This window comes from Eriocheir sinensis, chromosome 8, assembly GCF_024679095.1.
Source record: "Eriocheir sinensis breed Jianghai 21 chromosome 8, ASM2467909v1, whole genome shotgun sequence".
NCBI classification, from domain to species: Eukaryota; Metazoa; Arthropoda; class Malacostraca; order Decapoda; family Varunidae; genus Eriocheir; species Eriocheir sinensis.
This window is the reverse complement of record NC_066516.1, coordinates 23,129,035-23,146,534: the sequence shown is the minus strand read 5'-3', so window position 1 is coordinate 23,146,534 and position 17,500 is coordinate 23,129,035. Positions and strand designations below refer to the sequence as shown.

The following is a 17,500-nucleotide window of genomic DNA, read 5'->3' as shown; positions in this document are numbered from 1 at the left end:
AATATCACATAAAAGTTGTTAATATCTGATATCACAGAAAAAACCTAATAAATAAAATGAGGTTTAAGGAGAGAGGAGTGTGTGAGTGTGTATGTATATATATATATATATATATATATATATATATATATATATATATATATATATATATATATATATATATATATATATATATATATATATATATATATATATATATATATATATATATATATATATATATATCATATATAATATATATATATAATATATATATAGATATATATATATATATATATATAAAGTGTAACGAGAAAGGATATATAGTATAACGAAGATTTATTTTTGTTTTTCTTTTAGTTGGTCAATAGAATTAATAACCCTGGACATAAAAGCGTCTGATATGTTTCTTTTTCTTAGCTGTCTTTAGAGGCTGAAACACGAGTAAAACGAAGACGAAAAGGAAAGAAAGGAAAAATACAAAATAGGTACATGCACTCACTTTATTTTATGTAGTGGTTCTATTACAAAATTTCTTCTGCAGCTTTTTCAAAATATTTCATCGTTGAACAGCTGGATCTAACTGATGTACAACCTCTGTTTCACTTATGCTATATAATTTATTATGAACTTTTTTTTCCCTCACCTTCTTTCTACCGCAAATGTCTTGTATTGATATAGATCAACTTACCATATATATATATATATATATATATATATATATATATATATATATATATATATATATATATATATATATATAATGGCCTAAGAAAAATATTTGTGAGGTAAAGAAATTTACAGAGGAAGCCAAATTAATAAAAGGAGGTTGAAGGAAAAGGAGGGCTTAGAATAGTTTATCAGTTGCTAAAAAAATACTACAGTGTTAGAAATTTGTAAAAAAAAGACTAATAAAGAAAGTAGGTTGTAAATAGTTGATCAGTTGCTAAGAAAAATATTTCAGAGGTAGAGAGAAAATGTACGGAAGAAGCCTAATAAATAAGGGAGGTTGAAAGAAAAAGAATAGCATTTTAGATAGTAAAATGAATAAAAGTAGGTTATATAGAGTTAATCAGTTGCTAAGAAAAATATTGCAGCGCAAGAAGAATATTACAGAAAAGAAAAAGCCTAATAAATAATAAATAAGGTTGAAGAAAGAGAAAAGAATATATATATATATATATATATATATATATATATATATATATATATATATATATATATATATATATATATATATATATATATATATATATATATATATACCATGCGTAATGTAATCCAGTATAACGAAGATTTATTTTGTTTTTCTTTAGTCCGGCCAAAGAATTATTAACGATCTCAACACCAAAACTGTCTGATATGTTTTTCTTAACTGTCTTTTAAGAGTAAAACACGAGTAAACGAGGACGAAAAGGAAAGAAAAGAAAAAATACGAAATAGTGTGCACGTCCTTATATTTATTTAGGTTCTTCTGAAATTTCTCAACCTTTGAAATATTTTTCTTGTAACTGGATCAACATATACAACCTCTTTTATTTATTAGGCTTTTTTTCCGTCAATTTCTACCGCTGAAATATATATATAGATATATGGATATATATATATATATATATATATATATATATATATATATATATATATATATATATATATATATATATATATATATATATATATATATATATATATATATTTTCTATGTTAGAAAATATTTGTTAGTCAAATATATATATATATATATATATATATAAAATACATATATATATATATATATATAGATATATATATCAGTTGCTCAGAAAAATATTACAGTGTTAAAGAAATTTGTAAAAGAAAAGACTAATAAATGAAAGTAGGTTGTATATAGTTGATCCAGTTGCTAAGAAAAAATATTTCAGCGGTAGAGATTTACGGAAGAAGCCTAGTAAGTAAAGGAGGTTGAAAGAAGAAAATAGCGTTTTAGATAGTATAAAAAATAAAGGAGGTTGTGTATAGTTAATCAGTTGCTAAGAAAATATTGCAGCGCTAGAAAAGTTTACAGAAGAAAACCTATATATATAAATGAAAATTGAAGAAGTTGAAGGAAGATATATATATATATATATATATATATATATATATATATATATATATATATATATATATATATATATATATATATATATATATATATATATATATATATATATATATATATATATATATATATATATATAATATATATATATATATATATATATGTGAGGTATAGAAATTTATAAGTTAAATAAAGAGAAAAAGAGTTTAAGGAAAGAGGGAGGGCATTTGATTAGTTTTATCTAGTTATATGAAAAATATTACAGCGTTAGAGATATTTGTAAAGAAAAAAAGGCTAATAAATGAGATAGAGTTCAATTTGTATCCATTTGCCTAAAATATTTAACAGGTATAAATTTACGGAAGAAGCCCTAAAAAAATAAAGGAGGTTGAAAAGAAGAATAACGAGATAGTATGCACGTCCTTTATTTAACAGGAGGTTCTTATATATTAATCAATTTAACTGAAAAATATTGCATCATAAAGAATATAGAAGAAAAGTCTTATATATAAATGAGGTTTTTCATATAGAGATATATATATATATATATATATATATATATATATATATATATATATATATATATATATATATATATATATATAATTGTCATAAATATGGATCCTTTATCTAGAGCCAAAACATTTGTTATTGGATCAACTATATATATATATATATATATATATAAAGGAGGTTTGAAGGAATAGACGTTTAGATCGTTTATCAATTGGTAAAAAAATACTAAAGGGTTAGAGAAATTTGTAGAAGAAAAAAGACTAATAAACAAAAAGTGGGTTATATATAGTGATCCAGTTGCTAAGAAAAAATATTTCAGCAGACGAAAATGTACGGAAGAAGCCTAATAAATAAATCGGAGATTGAAAGAAAAGCGTATTTAGATAGTATAAAAAATTAAAAGGAGGTTGTATAGAGTTAATCAGTTGCTAGAAAAATATTGCAGCGCTCAAGATATCACAGAAGAAAAGTCAAATATATAAAATGAGGTTGAAGGGAAGAGGATATGTATATATATATATATATATATATATATATATATATATATATATATATATATATATATATATATATATATATATATATATATATATATATATATATATATATATATATATATATATATATATATATATATATATATATATATATATATATATATATATATATATATATATATATATATGAATTTATTTTGTTTTCTTTTTAATCCAACCAAGGTATTAACTTAACGATCTCAACATAAAACCGTCTGACATGTTTTTTTAACTGTCTTTTATGAGTAAAACACAGAGTAAAACGAAGACGAAAAGGAAAGAAAAGAAATACAGGAATAGTATGCGTCCTTTATTTATCAGGTTCTTCTGTAAATTTCTCAACATACAAATATTTTCTTACACTGGATGAATTATATACAACCTCTTTTTATTGCTGAAACTTTTTCTAAAATACTGGATCAACTATATATATATATATATATATATATATATATATATATATATATATATATATATATATATATATATATATATATATATATTGCTCCAGTGCAAAGAAAATATTTAAGAGGTAGAGAAATTTACAGAGGAAGCAAATAATAAAGGAGGTTGAAGGAAGAGGAGGCGTTTAGATAGTTTTTAAGTTGCTAAAAAAATACTACAGTTAGAGAAATTTGTAGGAGAAAAAAGACTAATAAATAAAAGTAGGTTGTATATAGTTCATCCAGTTGCTAAGAAAAATATTTCAGCGGTAGAAATTTGCAGAGAAACCTAATAAATAAAGGAGGTTAAAGAGAAGAGAATAAGTATAAAGGTTGTATATTAAGAAAAATATTAACTAGAAAATTACAGAAGAAAAAGCCTAATAAATAAAATAAGAGTTAAAGGAAGAAAATGGCGATGTATATATATATATATATATATATATATATATATATATATATATATATATATATATATATATATATATATATATATATATATATATATATATATATATATATATATATATATATATATATATATATATATATATATATATATATATATATATATATCAATTCACCGTATGTAATGTAATCCAGTATAACGAAGATTTATTTTGTTTTTTCTTTAGAAAATTATTAACGATCTCAACACCAAAACCAAATGACATGTTTTTCTTAACTGTCTTTTAAGAGTAAAGAAAAAAATATTATAAAAACGGAAGACGAAAAGGAAAGAAAGCAAAAATTACAGGAATAGTATAGGTCCTTTTATTTATCATGTTCTTCTGTAAATTTTCAACTGCTGAAATATTTTTCAGCAACTATATGAATTTAGAATATTCTTTATTTATTAGGCTTTTTTCCAGTCAATTTTCTACCGGTGAAATATATATATATATATATATATATATATATATATATATATATATATATATATATATATATATATATATATATATATATATATATATATATATATATATATATATTTTATTATATATATATATATATATATATATATATATATATATATATATATATATATATATATATATATATATATATATATATTATAAAAATACATATTAAAATTGTAGAAGAAAAGAGACTAATAAACAAAAGTAGTTGTATATAGTTGATCCAGTTAAGAAAAATATTTCAGCGGTAGAGATATGTAAGAATAGTTTAATAAATAAGGAGGTTGAAGAAGAGAATAGTAGTTTAGATAGTATAAAAAGTAAAAGGAGGTTGTATATAGTTAATCAGTTGCTAAGAAAAATATTGCAGAGCTAGGAAAGTTTACAGAAGAAAATGCCAAGTAAATTAAAATGTGTTGAAGAAGAGAATAGCGTATATATATATATATATATATATATATATATATATATATATATATATATATATATATATATATATATATATATATATATAGTTGATGGAGTTGTATTCGTTGCATGGGGAGGAAAGTATAAGGTAGAAAGTAAATTGTATTCATATGCCTAACTATAGGTATTGTACTACAAAATATAATACAGTCTCATGTACAGGACTTTACACAATATAAATATGTGGATGAAAAGAGGGTGCGGTGATGACGGGAAGGTCAGGAAAGTTTGTGGTGTGTGAAATGCGCGCACGGACGGCAGCTTGGCAGTGTAAGGGTTAAGGGGCTATTACACTGGGCAAATTTTCCGTGGATCTTCAGTCAAACCACGATTTCCGCTAGCGTGGTTCTCATTTGTTTTTTTGTTATTGCTGCTGATGATGATGGTGAGTAATACCGTTGTCCTTCGATGAGATCTACCGTAGCTTTGGAAGATCGTGGACACGTCAGAAAACCACGGAAATATGAGAACCACGCCAGCGGAAATCTTGGTTTGACTGAAGATCCACGTAAAATTTGCCCAGTGTAATAGCCCCTTAACTCAGCCCTCACCACTATGCCCTTATAACACATTACAAAACAACTCCCACAACACTCTGCACCACCATCACATTTCCCTCCCCCATACAACGAATACAACACCCCAGAGCAAAGTACACCTCCCTCCCTTTTCCACAGCACCTCAGCAGTTCCCCCGTCACCATGCACCACCACGATATCCTTTACATCCCTATACAACTCAATCCAACACTCCAGAGCAACACGCCTCTCCCATTCCTCCCCGCAACACCCCTCCACTACTCCACCCACACAGGTTCTTGCAACACCCGTTCCGCCGCCCGCCTTTCCAGACAATCGTGAACAATGGAGAACTCGTATGCAGTGAGAAAAAGACGCGAGTTCCCTTTGACTGGCTTTGGTGAGGTCGGTCGGGCGGCTGGTCGTTCGGTCGGTGTCAGGGGGTTCGATGGCCTCCCTCCAGCCCGTGACATCATGACTTACGTGACTTGAAGAAGGAAAAATTGTGGCGACTTAATTGTTTCTAGAATTTTAAACAACACACACACACACACACACACACACACACACACACACACACACACACACACACGGCTGGAAAAACCTGTCGCCGGCCCCCATAACTACTCAGACACCCAAATATAAGAATAAACATAAGAATAATTGTCATATTTCCTCACACTTGCACACAGTCACCTTGCCGGATAAAAGGGAAAAATTATGAGATTATTTTTTTTTTTGGGGGGGGGCAGGGTTCCATTATCATTAACTGCACGCATCATTAACTGCACGCACGCACGCACCCGCCCACACACCCACAGCCACATCCATGCAGCCACGAACAGATAATTGCATTTCGCCCGCACACATTCACACACATAACAAGATGACTCACACATACACGCATTCACACACATAAGTTGACTATTTCTTTCACGACTACACCCAACCCCGCAAAATAGGTGACTGTATTTCCCTTGCACCCACACCCACACCCACACACATACACGCACACCCACACACACACACACGCATACACACATAAGTTGGGATCATGGCTTCTCACGACCACACGCAACTCTGCACATTAGGTGACACCGCCCACTTTGCACACCTCCCACCCACGCCCACTAACATAAAATGACATTTGCTTCATTAATACAACCAAACCCATGCCTATTAATAAATCGAAAACCAGTAACAGAGAGAGAGAGAGAGAGAGAGAGACTACTCAGATCCACTTAACGCACGATCTTCCAAAGCTACGGTAGATGTCACTGAAAGACGACGGTATTACTCACCATCATCATCATCAGCAATAACAAACAATTGAGAACCACGCTAGCGGAAATCGTGGGTTGACTGAAGATCCACGGAAAATTTGCCCAGTGTAATAGCCCCTTAAGACGGCGAGGTTACCCATAGATAGTGAGGGAATGCGAAAGTCAGGAGGCACGGGGGAGGAAGGGAAAGGCGGAAGGTATATGGGAGGCTGTGAAGAGAGTGAACCGGAGCCGAGGCATCAAGGAAAGGGTTTAGAGAATGAGCAGCAGGTGGGAGTGAGGAGGGCATGGCAGATGTGATTGTTTTGGGGTGAGCTTTTTTGAGACCTAGAGCCCGTTCACCAGTCAAACAGTCACTCAATTAGCCAGTTATTTAGTCAGTCAGCCAAGTGAGCTTCTGGTGGGAGTGCAGAGTGCTTCTTTGATGGGATTTATGACTTTTTTTTTATTTACAGCAAAAGAAACAGCTCAAGGGCATCAAAAAAAGGTGTTAAAAAAAGCCCGCTAATCGCTGTTCCTCTGGCAAATTCCTCAGCCAGTCAGTTGTTCAGTCAGCCAGCCAATTAGTCAACCAGTCAGTTTTTAGGACAGGTGAACGTGACTGCTTTCGGGGTTGGGGTTTTGAGATTTAGGAGCCTTGTATCAGTCAGTCAGACGGTTATTCAGACAGTCAGGCAGCCAGTCACCCAACGGCGGTCAGCATGGTAATGGCCCTCCCAGCGACGCGTGGTGGCTACAGAGGCGCCGCCGTGTGGGAATGGTCGGCCTTGAACCATCGATACGGGAGCCCAGCAGCGCCATCTTGCAACCGATTCAAAAGTTTCATGGATTTTTTTTTCAATAGGGATGTCTTTTTTTATCCTCAGTTTTCTTTATCTTCAGTCCTCATTCTTCAATCTTCGTTTTTTTTTTATCTATGTCTTCAATAAGGGTCTTTTTATCTTATACTCAATCTTTAATCCATCTTTATCTTCAATCCTCAATATTTAATCTTCAATTCTTTGTCTTGAGCCTTCATTTTATCTTTATCTTCAATCTTCAATTCTTTAGTTTCAAATTTCTTTATCTGCAATCCTCAATCTTCAGCCTTCATTCTATATCTTTATCTTCAATTCTTCCTCTTCTATCTTCTCAGTCTTCAAATCGTTTTCAATATCTTAAAAATTTTCCGCCGCGATGTTCCTTCGACTGCTCTCTTTTACATATTTACTTTTTATTTTTACGGTAGCTGTTTTAAAATCATTCATTGCACGCCTCTCTCCTCTCTCTCCACCTCCCCCGCGACTACGCAACACAGGATTTTCCGCTTACATACATCTGGTGCATACTCGTGTGTGTGTGTGTGAGGGGGGGGGGGTGCTCTTCTTTCCCCCCCTTCCCCCCTTCTCCCCCTTCGTCCTTCCTATTAATACTTAGTAAGCGTTGTCATTCCTCGACGAAGATTACAGATTATAACGTTCTAGCAAGGTCTAGGATTACGTGTGTGTGTGTGTGTGTGTGTGTGTGTGTGTGTGTGTGTGTGTGTGTTGCCAAGCGCCTCGGACCTAATTATAGATCAGGGATTGAAGCATAATTCAAATTCAAGATCAGAAGCGAACCTAAACACTCTCTCTCTCTCTCTCTCTCTCTCTCTCTCTCTCTCTCTCTCTCTCTCTCTCTCTCTCTCTCTCTCTCTCTCTCTCTCTCTCTCATCAGCCATGAAGAGGAGACAAATATACTGAACGGAAATCTTATCGCTATTTATGCTGATGAGAGAGAGAGAGAGAGAGAGAGAGAGAGAGAGAGAGAGAGAGAGAGAGTTCCTGAGTTAGTTAAGAGAATACATACATACATACATACATACATACACAACACAATTAAGCACGGTGGACAAACACAAGATATGCAAACAAGAGGAGGAGATGGCGCCACGTGGAAGAGGAAGAGGAAGAGGCTGAGGCTGATGAGGCGGGAGAAGTGACTGGGCAAGGTTAATTAAAGAGAGGGGCGAGACGCAACCATGTACAGGAAGACAGGGACGGGAGAAAGACAAGAGAGATAGACCAAGAGGGAAGAGATCGTAAGGAAATTGAGCTTATAATAGACAAGAGGTGACCAACTGTGAGAAGATAGAGGCGGGAGAAAGACAAGAGACATAACATCGTAAGGAAATTGAGCTTATAATAGACAAGATGTGACCAACTGTAAGAAGATAAAGACTGGAGAAAGACAAGAGATAAGCCAAAAGAGAAGAGATCGTAAGGAAATTGAGCTTATAATAGACAAGATGTGACCAACAGTAAGAAGATAAAGACTGGAGAAAGACAAGAGAGATTACCAAGAGAGAAGAGATCGTAAGGAAATTGAGCTTATAATAGACGAGAAGTGACCAACAGTAAGAAGATAAAGACTGGAGAAAGACAAGAGAGATAACTAAGAGAGAAGAGATCGTAAGGAAATTGAGCTTATAATAGACGAGAAGTGACCAACAGTAAGAAGATAAAGACGGGAGAAAGATACAAGAGAGAAGAGATCGTAAGGAAATTGAGCTTATAATAGACGAGAAGTGACCAACAGTAAGAAGATAAAGACGGGAGAAAGATACAAGAGAGATAACTAAGACAGAGAGAGGAGAAAACAGAGATCATAAGGAGAGAGAGCTGATAAAAAGGAAGATTAGAGAGAGATAACTAAGAAAGATTGAGGAGAAAACAGAGATCATAAGGAGGAATAGCTGATAAAAAGGAAGAAAAAGGTCATAAGGATAGAGTTAACAGAAAGGAAAAAAAGACAATGAAAATACCGAGATAGTGAAGACAGAAGAATGGAAACAAATTGAGATAAAAAAGAGGAGATAACCAAGAGAGAAAAGCAAAGAGAGGAGGAGAGAAAAACAGATCATAAGGAGAAAGAGTTAACAGAAAGGAAAAAAAAGACAGACAATGAAAATACCGAGATAGTGAAGACAGAAGATTGGAAACATAGAGATAAAAAAGAGGAGATAACCAAGAGAGAAAAGCAAAGAGAGGAGAAGAGAAAAACAGATCATAAGGAGAGTTAACAGAAAGGAAAAAAGACAGACAATGAAAATACCGAGATAGTGAAGACAGAAGAATGGAAACAAATTGAGATAAAAAACAGGAGATAACCGAAAGAGAAAAAGAAAGAGAGAACCAAGAAGAGAAAGGAGGAGAGAAAAACAGATCATAAGGAGATAGAGCTGAGAAGACGAGAGAGTTGACAATGTGTAAGAAGACAGAGACAAAAGACAGACAGATAGAGATAACCACGAGTGAGGAGAGCAAGCAGATGACGTAGGGAGGGAGGAAGGAAAGGAGAGACGACCAACAAACAGAGACAGATAAGAGAGAAGAATGGAAACAAAGACCAAGATTAAGAAAAAAGAAGAAAAAGCGACAGACAACTAAAAGAAAATAAGGGAAAATAAGATCAAGAGGAGATGAGCAAACACAGGAAGGAAAACACAATCAACAAACAGAGATAGATAAGAAAGAAAAGATAAACAAGAGATAAAAAACATACAAATAAAAAAGAAAGAAAATAGCAATAACTGAGAGGATAGAGAAAGAGAGAGAAGGATCATGTAGCTGAGAGGACGCGGCCACAGAAGAGGAAAGACAGTGTAGAAGAAGAGGAAGAACAGACGTAACAGGAGAGAAAGAAGAAGACCCAATAGAGAAGAACCAATAAGACTGAAAATATGGGCGTGAAAAAAAGGGCACCAGATGAAGTACCCAGCAAAGCCTCAAACCGAACCCAACTGAAACATCCAAGAGAAGGAGAGAAGAGGAAGGCAAGGAGTGAAAATCAGTACATGGAGGAACAGGAGTGGTCAGAAGAGGAGGAAGAGGAAGACGAGGAAGGCAAGGAGAGAAAATTTGTACATGGAGGAACAGGAGTGGTCAGAAGAGGAGGAAGAGGAAGACGAGGAAGGCAAGGAGAGAAAATTTGTACATGGAGGAAGCGGAGTGGTCAGAAGAGGAGGAAGAGGAAGACAAGAACCCGACGTGCGTTACCTGAGGGTGGCCCAGGAAGGTGGCGATGTTCTCCGAGGTGTAGATGACGCGGCCGTCCGTGTTGACCACCAGCAGGAAGCCGTCCAGCGCCTTCATATGGTACTCGTCCATCTCCTGGTCCAGCTTGCTCCCGCCGCTGCCCTTGATGCGCTTCGTCAGGCCTGGAATGAAGAGCAAGGTCCTTAGATCGGTATTACAAAACACCTTCCCTTCTCACATCAGCTACTTCTAAAGGTCAAAGATGGAGTCAATAAGGTTGTAATGGGTGTTTCTTTAGGTTCACGGTACAGAGGAAGGGTCAAACTACCACCAGGGTCATAAAACTACTACTGAAAATGCCCACAACTCCTACGAAAGCCTTGTCAAATATGTGTTTCTTTAGGTTCACGGTACAGAGGAAGGGTCACACTACCACCAGGGACATAAAACTACCCCTGGAAATACCCACAACTCCTACGAAAGCCTTGTCAAATATGTGTTTCTTTACGTTCACGGTACAGAGGAAGGGTCACACTACCACCAGGGTCATAAAACTACTACTGAAAATGCCCACAACTCATAAGAAAGCCTTGGCAAATTTGTGTTCTTGGACGACGAAATGTTTTATAATACGACCATAGGAATCCTGGTCTTAATCACTACCACCGTCATCATTACATCATCATTATTATCGCTTAGACGCTTCATACGGTTCGTCAGTCCCACAATAAAACACAAGACCCTTACTATCCTGTCCTGAAACAATCATCGTCATCGTCATCGTCATCATCATTAGCAGCCATTACCAGTCCTGCCCACGAGTCGCCCGCTAAAAGGTCACTCTTCCCTAACTTGCTTCACTACATGATGGAGCAAGATTCCAGTTGCTCGATGCCTAATAAACAGAATACCGGCTTAGGGCTAACTGTAAAAAAATAAATAAATAAATAAATAAATAAACAAAAAACCGCTAATTGGTTTGGTAGACCCTTAACACTAAACGCCTCATATCTGAAACCTACCTATGTCCCTTTGCTAATCCACGATATCCGCTTGTAAAATGTCAAATAATTAATGACACTTAATCCAATGCAAGATGGCGCCACTATAAACACTTGCCTGCGCCACAACGGGCTGGGGCCAAGCATTAGGCCTTGAGACGAAGGAAAGCCTACCGGCGCAACAGGCGAAGACGTAAAAAAATAAAAAAAATAAAAAAATAAATAATAAAATAATAATAATAATAATAATAATAATAATAATAATAATAATAATAATAATAATAATAATAATAAATCCAAAAAACGTTGCGGAATGCTTCAACGTTTCTTTCATACTCTTTGTGAGGCATGCGACACGAAAGCACACACATAAAATCGTCGTCCTAAATAATGTTAAGCCTTAAACAGCATTACCTAAAACCCTCACAATCACGCAACAGCTCCTGCACGACTTCCTGAACAAGCTTTGTGAGACCTTTTACACGTGCCACGACATTTACGATCTTTTCCTAAAATATATTAACTAACTCTTCACTTTTATCACGCAAGAGCAACCCCCCCCCCCTTTTTTTTATAATTTTTCCTACTTTGCTGTCACTGTCTCATGCTTTCCTTATACATGTCAGGTCATCGAGGGGACTCTGTTTGGGATGACGAAGGGGCAAGAAAAGGAGGAAGGGGCAATAGGGAGGTAGAGGAGGAAGAAAGGGACGTTGAAGGGTTAAGGAAGAGAAGGGTGGAGAAGGTGCAGTATAGATGGGAAGAAAAGGGTTATTGAAGAAGGGGTAAGAAAAAGGGGAAGGGGGAAGGAGAGGTAAAGGAAAAAGAAAGGGACGTTGAAGGGTTAAGGAAGAGAAGGGTGGAGAAGGTGCAGTAAAGATGGGAAGAAAAAGGTTAGTGAAGAAGGGGTAAGAAAAGGGGGAAGGGGCAATAGGGAGGTAGAGGAGGAAGAAAGGGACGTTGAAGGGTTAAGGAAGAGAAGGGTGGAGAAGGTGCAGTAAAGATGGGAAGAAAAGGGTTATTGGTGAAGGGGGAAGAAAAGGGGGAAGGGGCAATAGGGAGGTAAAGGAAAAAGAAAGGGACGTTGAAGGGTTAAGGAAGAGAAGGGTGGAGAAGGTGCAGTATAGATGGGAAGAAAAGGGTTATTGAAGAAGGGGTAAGAAAAAGGGGAAGGGGGAAGGAGAGGTAAAGGAAAAAGAAAGGGACGTTGAAGGGTTAAGGAAGAGAAGGGTGAAGGTGCAGTATAGATGGGAAGAAAAGGGTTATTGAAGAAGGGGTAAGAAAAGGGGGAAGGGGGAAGGAGAGGTAAAGTAAAAAGAAAGGGACGTTGAAGGGTTAAGGAAGAGAAGGGTGGAGAAGATGCAGTAAAGAAGGGAAGAAAAGGGTTAGTGGTAAAGAGATATGTAACGAGGGGACGATTTGGATTTATATATATATTTTTTTTTGTAGTTTCCCTTGATGCCCTTTCATGGATCTCACTGTCCCCTCGCCTCCCTCCTCCTTCTGCGCCTCTTCCCTCCTTCCTCTTCGCCTCCTGAAGGCATTATAAACAGTTAGCAGTGAATTATGCAAGTGCCCTTCCCTCGCTTTCTTCCTTCCTTCTCATCCTCCCTCAACTTTCATCTTTTCTTTAAGCTCTTCATCGTTATCTCTTATTTTTTCTCACTTGTATACTTATTTTTCTCCCTCCTCTTACTCCTACTCCTACTACTACTACTACTACTACTACTACTAATGCACTGGTTTTCTTTGCATAGCGGCCCAACACACAAGAGAAAAAACCCATCACATGACTAGCCTTGCTCTCCTTGTCCCACCACACACATTCCTCTGTAGTATGCCAGAGGTTCCTACGCCAAGCACGAGCCAGGGCGATATTTTCACAAGATTTATAAAGCTGAAAATACTACAACGTTGAGCTAGGCTACAATTAAATGGTTTCAAGGTGCAATACTTTCCTCGCAAGCTTCGATGTTTGTCTCCACAGTGCAACGGAGACTTATATTATTAACAGGTTTCTGATGCGGCGAAAAAACGATGCTGGAGTTACTATAGCGATGAGGTGGATGGGTGTATGCTAGCTGGTGGGAATGCAGGGAGAGGAAAAGGAACAGGGATGATGGATGGGTCGGAAGTGAAGGGGGCAAGATTTAGGAGCAAGACAGGTAGAGAAGGATTATACAGTGTTCTTTCCTCTAGTGGTATTAAGGCGCCAGGAAGATGGAAAAAGACGTGAGGAGGTGGGTGGGTAGCAAAAGGGAAAGAATTAAGAGAAACCCAGGTAGAGAAGGACTGGCGTATAGGTGTTTTCGAAGTGCCTGTTGTATCTCTTTCTCTTGGATCAGCGTGCAGGGAGGGGAAAGGGAAATGGAGACGTGGGTGGAAAGTGTCGTGGAAGATTTGGGAGAAAGACAAGAGGAGGAGGAATGTTGAGTGTTGTTCTTTTTTGGGATGGCTATCTCTTGTCCCCCTCCTCGGTACTACAGCGCGCAGAGAAAAGTAAAGGGAAGTGACTGGCAAAACTTAAAGGGTGTTCCTCCTCTCTCCACTGACCTCCCGGTGTTCTTGCAGTGCCCCTGAAAACCCCACTCTTGATAATGTCGGGTTTTATGACGCCGGTAAAAGTTGCGCAATGTTGTTTTTTTGTTTGTTTTTGTTGCAGGGAAAGGTGAGAGGGCACGAGGGACGCAAAAGGCGGGGGCAACAACCTTCGCGAGACAGCCTTGACTTGGCACACACCAGACAGAGGGCGCCGGGAAGGGAGGAGTAACTCACCCCGTGTCATGCGCTGCCCCCCCCCCCCCTCCCGCCCCCCCTTTTCCTAATCTTTCCTCACCCCCCCCCCCTTACCCTCAACTTTTCTCATCCTCCTCTCCCTTTCCCTTCCCCCTCCTCCTCAGTCGTTCCTTTCCTTCCCTTTTCCTTAACCCCCCTCCGCCCATCCTTCCTTATCCCCCACTTTCCCTCACCCTTCCTCACACCTCTCCCCTCACCCTTCCTCATACCCTCCCTATCCTTTTCCTCATCCTTCCCCCTTTCCCTAATCTTCCTCAGCTCCCTCCCCCTTCCTCATTCCCCTCTTTCCCTCACCCTTCCCCAGCTCCCCCCCCTTTCCCTCACCCCATCTCACCCCCCCTCCCACTGCTCATGCGTTTGGCAAGACCCGAGTTTGCCGGCTGAGTGGAGATGTGGGGTGAGGAATGGGTGGGGAAGGGGGTGGGGTGTCTGGAGCATGTGAGGGTGACTACGGGAGAGCACGAGGGCGGGACGGGAGGCTGCAGAGTGAAAAAGAACGTGTGCGATAAGATTATTTAGAGCAGGAAGGGAGTCTAGAGAGGGCGAAGGGGAAATCACGAGTCTGGCTGGGTAGTGCAAGGGGGGGGAGGGGATGAGGCGCAGGTGAAGAGGATGGCAAGACACTCCTAAAAACAAAGGGGGGAGGGGGATAAAAAATAACCTGAGACAAACTAATCCTGCCCCCCTCCTCCCCCCCCCAAATAAAAAAAAAAAACTAACCAAAAAGCGAGAGAATATAAATGTAGTTCGCGAGGTGGATGATGAAGGAGGAAGGTTTGAAATTGATGGGAGTGAAAGAGGTCGCTGCTAAGAACACACACACACACACACACACACACACACACACACCTTCAATGCGGCCGAGTGGAAGGACGATTGAAGGGAAGGTAAGTGGACTGACGCACGGAGGAGGAGGTGTGTAGATTGGCAGGAATGTAAATGGATGATAGAAAGTGTGCTGTTACAATATGGCGAAGAAGGCTGACGCAGAAGGGTGACAGGAGGGAGGGAGGGAGGAGAGGGAGGAAAGGCATGGTGGAGAACCTATCACATGGGGGAGCAAGGGAACAGGAACATTGGGAAGCAGAGCGAAGTGAAGGGTTTAGTGTCATACAAAGTTAAAAAGGTAGAGGAAAGGAAAGGGAAGGGGTAGGTGCAAAAAGGAAACAGGGCAGCGAAACATCGGCAAAGGGAAGGAAAGGGAAAGGATAGGCGTAGAGGAGAGACTGAGAGAAGGAAAGGGAAGAGGGGACTAAATGGGAGTGAGCTTAGAGAAGAGGCACAGGGAAGGAGAGGGAAATGATAGGCGTAGAGGAGAGACAGAGAGAAGGGAAGTGATAATAGGCGTATGGAGAAGACAGGGCAGAGGGGAAGGAAAGGGGAGTGAGCGTAGAGATGAGGCACAGGGAAGAAGAGGGAAGCGATCGGCGTGGAGGAGTCGGGAAGGGTGACGGGAAGAGAGAGGACAGGACACGCGCCTACCAAGGGCACACGGGAGGATCAGGGAAGCGCTTCATGCATGCAATCCTTCCCCTTCCCCTACCCCTTCCCCTTCCCGGTTCTTTACTCATGGTCACTACTCCACTATCACTCCCCAGCTCCCCCCCTACCCCCCCACACACGCACACATTATACACGTGCGCAATCTTGGCAGCCCGATATCTTGCTGCCATCCCCCTCCGCGTTCAGGCCGTCCATCTGGCAAGCAGGGTCAGCAGGAACACGGAAGCAGCAGAAGAAGGTGCAATGATCAAGAAAAACAGGATGGGGTGATCGCGGACAAACAGAATGAAGGTGGAAGGGAGGGAGGGAGGGAGGGAATGAAGGTCACGCGTATATATACACACACACACACACACACACACACACACACACGGTAGGAATCTAAACGCGAGAGCTCAGTGCCAAGGAAAAACAAACACACAAACAGGTTCACTAGTACAGGATAAACAAACCGTCCCCCCTTCCCCCCCCCCCTCCCCCCCCTATCACTAGCCCAACGACAACAACAACAATACTAGGATGGGAATTTTTGTATGTCAGAGTTCTTCCTCGGGGGATTTGTTGATGGTTTATGCGCTATTGTGTTGGGAGATGTTTTTTTTTCTTTTGGAGTGAATAAAAAAATACTAGTAGGAAAGAATATGCCACCTTTGCCCTCTCCTCGTCCTCGTCCTCCTCCTCCTCCTCTTCTTTTTTTTTTTTGTTTGCATGGGTTCGAAATTTTTCACTTTACACACATCGAGTCGCAATTCCTGTTTCTGTTTGCCTTTGTAGGAGCACCGACTGGCGGGTTGTTTTGTTTTTTCCTGTTTTTTTTCCCTTGAATATGCCACCTTTGCCCTCTCCTCCTCCTCCTCCTCTTCTTTTTTTTTTTTTTGTCTTGCATGGATTTGGATTTTTCCACTTACACACATCGAGTCTCAATTCCTGTTTCTGTTTGCCATTGTAAGAGCACCGACTGGCAGGCTGTTTAGTTTTTTTTTCCTTGTTTTTTCCCTTGAGATGTTTCCTTCACGGTTATACAAAAAAAAGTTCTGACCAAAGCTTTCCATCTCGCTTTCCCTCTTCTCAGATTTATTTCCCTCGAGATTTAAATGCAATGCTGTCTCTTCCTTACAACAGACTGGTTATTTTTAAGTTAATTTTGATATACTTTGTCATTTTTAAGCTAATTTATATATATTTTGTCATTTTTAAGCTAATTTATATATATTTTGTCATTTTTAAGCTAATTTTGATATATTTTGTCCACCAACCTCAATTTTTTGTGATGTTAATTGTAAGATATGACAAAACTCACTCATTCTCAGCACCGTGGTATGATCTGTTGTTCCTCTGATGCCTAGCGAGTTACGAGTAAGGAGAACTATTATCAAGCAGCCGCACAAGAGAAGGTGACACGTGCCAAAACTCGCTCTCTCAGGCTTCAGCTTCGTAGTAAGACCAACCGTGTCCTTGA

The 17,500-nt window shown here is 38.2% G+C and overlaps 1 protein-coding gene across 8 annotated transcripts in view; it reads right to left on the bottom strand.

The window, feature by feature from the left end:
* Positions 1 to 17,500, bottom strand: part of LOC126995711 (endothelial PAS domain-containing protein 1-like) — a 280,018-nt gene that overhangs the window by 170,202 nt on the left and 92,316 nt on the right. For all 8 annotated transcript variants that reach the window (XM_050855532.1, XM_050855535.1, XM_050855534.1 and 5 more), the window contains one exon: positions 10,763 to 10,923. In XM_050855532.1, the coding sequence (XP_050711489.1) occupies positions 10,763 to 10,923 (161 nt within the window). The remainder of the gene's footprint in view (positions 1 to 10,762; positions 10,924 to 17,500) is intronic.